The 3,015-nt window shown below is 43.3% G+C and overlaps 1 protein-coding gene across 1 annotated transcript; it reads left to right on the forward strand.

The window, feature by feature from the left end:
- Positions 1 to 730: 730 nt before the first annotated feature.
- On the forward strand, positions 731 to 2,578 carry LOC101302696 (glycerol-3-phosphate acyltransferase 5-like). The gene is made up of 2 exons (XM_004307433.1): positions 731 to 1,352; positions 1,494 to 2,578. The coding sequence occupies exons 1-2, from the start codon at positions 753 to 755 to the stop codon at positions 2,433 to 2,435; spliced, it is 1,542 nt and encodes a 513-aa protein (XP_004307481.1). The 5' UTR covers positions 731 to 752; the 3' UTR covers positions 2,436 to 2,578.
- The last annotated feature ends 437 nt before the right edge of the window (positions 2,579 to 3,015 follow it).

Genomic DNA, 3,015 nt, shown 5'->3' on the forward strand with positions numbered 1-3,015 from the left:
ATTTTGCGATTTGCAAAAATGTTTAGAGAATAATTAATTTTACATCAGAGTTTTGTTTGTAATTTTAAACCGTAACAAGATGAAGCATTATATATCATTAGCAAAACAAAAGGAGTAAACCAAAAGTCAGTGGCTAAATGCACCATTTGGTATCGAGACGAGTCTGTGTGTGTGTCAATGTACTCGATCGTAAACGTACAGAAACAACCAGCTTGTCAATCTGCTTCTGCATATCATACATGCAAGTTTTGTTATTCTGTACAAGTTGACAATGCAGCTTTTTATTTTGGTCTGAATTGACGAAAGAATGATGCATCCTTATAGAAAACCCTAAAAGAGATCGACATTCGAAATTTCTTAGAAATTTCGATAACGCAATAGCATCATATTTGGGTGGTAAGTTTTGTCACACCTACAAACATTACCCAAAGCTTATATAACAAGAATGAACCAACATGTTCATGTCGCGTCACCATTAAAGAAATGTAAAGAAACTAAGTAAGCGACCTACCTAAGTAGAAATAACCAATTAGGTGTAAACGAGTGGACTTTGTCATCACTACAGAACGTTGTTGTTGGGGTTAAGTAATCGATCATTTGTGTATATATAACATTGCGTATAATCCTCTTTTCCTTGCAGATACATCTACTCAGAACCCAAAGAGTGATTAATACAGATTTGGTTTAACCAAGTTTGGTAAACTGTTTAAACTGCTTTAGAGTGCCTTATAAACTGGGAAAATAGAAAACCCATGCAAGAAAAGTTACACATGCAGATGGAGATGGATCAGTCTTCGGTTGTTTCAGAGCTAGAAGGGACACTCCTCAAGGACCCCGATCCCTTCTCCTACTTCATGTTGGTTGCATTCGAGGCGTCGGGGTTGCTCCGGTTCGCCTTGCTGCTAGTTATGTGGCCGGTGATTAAGTTTCTCGAGATGATAGGTAGGGAGGAGGCGGGGCTGAAGCTAATGATATTTGTTGCGGTTGCTGGAGTTCGCGAATCGGAGATCAAATCAGTGGCGCGAGCTGTGCTGCCGAAGTTTTGCGTGGAGGATGTCGATATGGAGGCGTGGAAGGTGTTCAGTTCTCGTGATCAGCGGGTTGTAGTGACGAAGATGCCGAGGATAATGGTGGAGAGGTTTGTGAAGGAGCACTTGCGTGCTGATGAAGTTGTTGGCTGTGAGCTGGTTGTGAACCGGTTTGGGTTAGCCACAGGTTTCGTTAAGGGTGAAATTGGATCCAGTCATTTCTGTGACAGGGTAGGCAAGCTGGTTGCAGAGAAATTAACACAACCTACATTAGGGTTGGGAAGACCTACCTCATCAAGTTCTTCGTTTTTATCACTATGCAAGGTTAGGTCATTAATATTTGCTAATATATGGCCAACATTTCATAATTTAAGTAGAAAACAGTTTCCTTGTAACTTATCTCATGTACAGAAAAATTATCTAACAACTTTCATTTTTCCTCATTGAAAACTGGCTTGGCTACAGGAACAAATGCACCCTCCATTCATGATGACCAACCAAAAGGACGAACAACAGCTCCTCCGCCCTCTCCCGGTGATCTTCCACGACGGCCGACTAGTGAAGCGCCCGACGCCATCCACCGCTCTCTTAATCCTCCTCTGGATGCCCCTAGGCATCTTACTAGCCTTCATCCGCATAACAGTGGGCTTGATGTTGCCAATGTGGGCTAAACCCGCGATGTCCCGGTTACTTGGCGGCAAAGTCATCGTTAAAGGCAAACCCCCACCCCCACCAGCAGTCCCCGGAAACAACAACTCCGGCGTACTATTTGTCTGCACTCACCGAACCCTAATGGACCCCGTCGTATTGTCCACCGTACTCGGCCGTAAAATCCCAGCCGTCACATACTCCGTCTCTCGATTCTCCGAGATCCTATCCCCGATCCCCACAATCCGATTAACCCGAATCCGACACGTCGACGCCGAGAAAATCAAGCGTGAACTGACTAAAGGAGACCTAGTGGTCTGCCCCGAAGGAACGACGTGTCGTGAGCCTTTCCTCTTGAGATTCAGCGCACTCTTTGCCGAGCTCACAGACCGAATAGTCCCCGTGGCCATGAACTATAGGGTAGGGTTCTTTCATGCAACCACCGCCAAGGGTTGCAAAGCTTTGGATCCCATTTTCTTCTTCATGAACCCTAGACCGGTATATGAGGTCACTTTCTTGAACCAGTTGCCGATGGAAGCTACGTGTTCGTCGGGGAAGAGTCCTCATGATGTTGCTAATTACGTGCAGAGGATCTTGGCTGCAACGTTAGGGTTTGAGTGCACGAACTTCACCAGAAAGGACAAGTACACAGTGCTCGCCGGGAACGATGGAACCGTCAAATATACTTCTTTGGTCGACGGAGTTAAGAAAGTGGTGAAGACCTTTATGCCGTTTAACACAAAGACGAGGAAGGAATAATGATTCGTCGTTTGGTTTAGTGTTGGGTCTGTGAATTTTTCTTTTTTTGAGGGATATTTATTCTTTTCTGCTGTGTAGAAATAAAGTACCAGTGTAATGGATGATGGTTGATATGGTTTTATTTGTAGGAAAACCTTGTTTGTAAATTGCTTTGGGTCTTGCAATTAACAGAAGACATTTGATTTGGTAGATTAATTAACTCTGGTCATCCTAATTTGGGTTTGGCGCCTTGATGAGGATGGTGATCGAATGTAAACATGAACTCCAAGTTTCCAACAATAACAACACCCAGAAATTTCGACAATAAAAACACCCAGAAATATACAAATATACATATTTTGGTGGAAATGGTTAGGCTGGTTTTAGCAGATGATTAACCCCAGACCTATTTGGTTTGGTGAGACTGATTTGGAATTTCAGTTCCCTTTGGTAATTGGCGTCTTTTTGAAGTGCTGGGCAATTCACGTACATGCGTTAAAGTTCAAGTAAGCTGAACAACGATAAACATAGTTGTCTCTTGAGAAGGAAGAATGAAAAAAAGAAGAATGCGATGGGCAGCCTCGTTGCTCATGACTCATGA

The sequence above is a fragment of the Fragaria vesca genome, linkage group LG7, assembly GCF_000184155.1.
Source record: "Fragaria vesca subsp. vesca linkage group LG7, FraVesHawaii_1.0, whole genome shotgun sequence".
Classification (NCBI taxonomy): Eukaryota; Viridiplantae; Streptophyta; class Magnoliopsida; order Rosales; family Rosaceae; genus Fragaria; species Fragaria vesca.

Coding starts and splice junctions, on each gene's coding strand:
- LOC101302696 (XM_004307433.1), top strand. CDS start 753: ATGCAAGAAAAGTTACACATGCAGATGGAGATGGATCAGTCTTCGGTT. Junction 1,353..1,493: donor CGTTTTTATCACTATGCAAG/GTTAGGTCATTA, acceptor GCTTGGCTACAG/GAACAAATGCACCCTCCATT.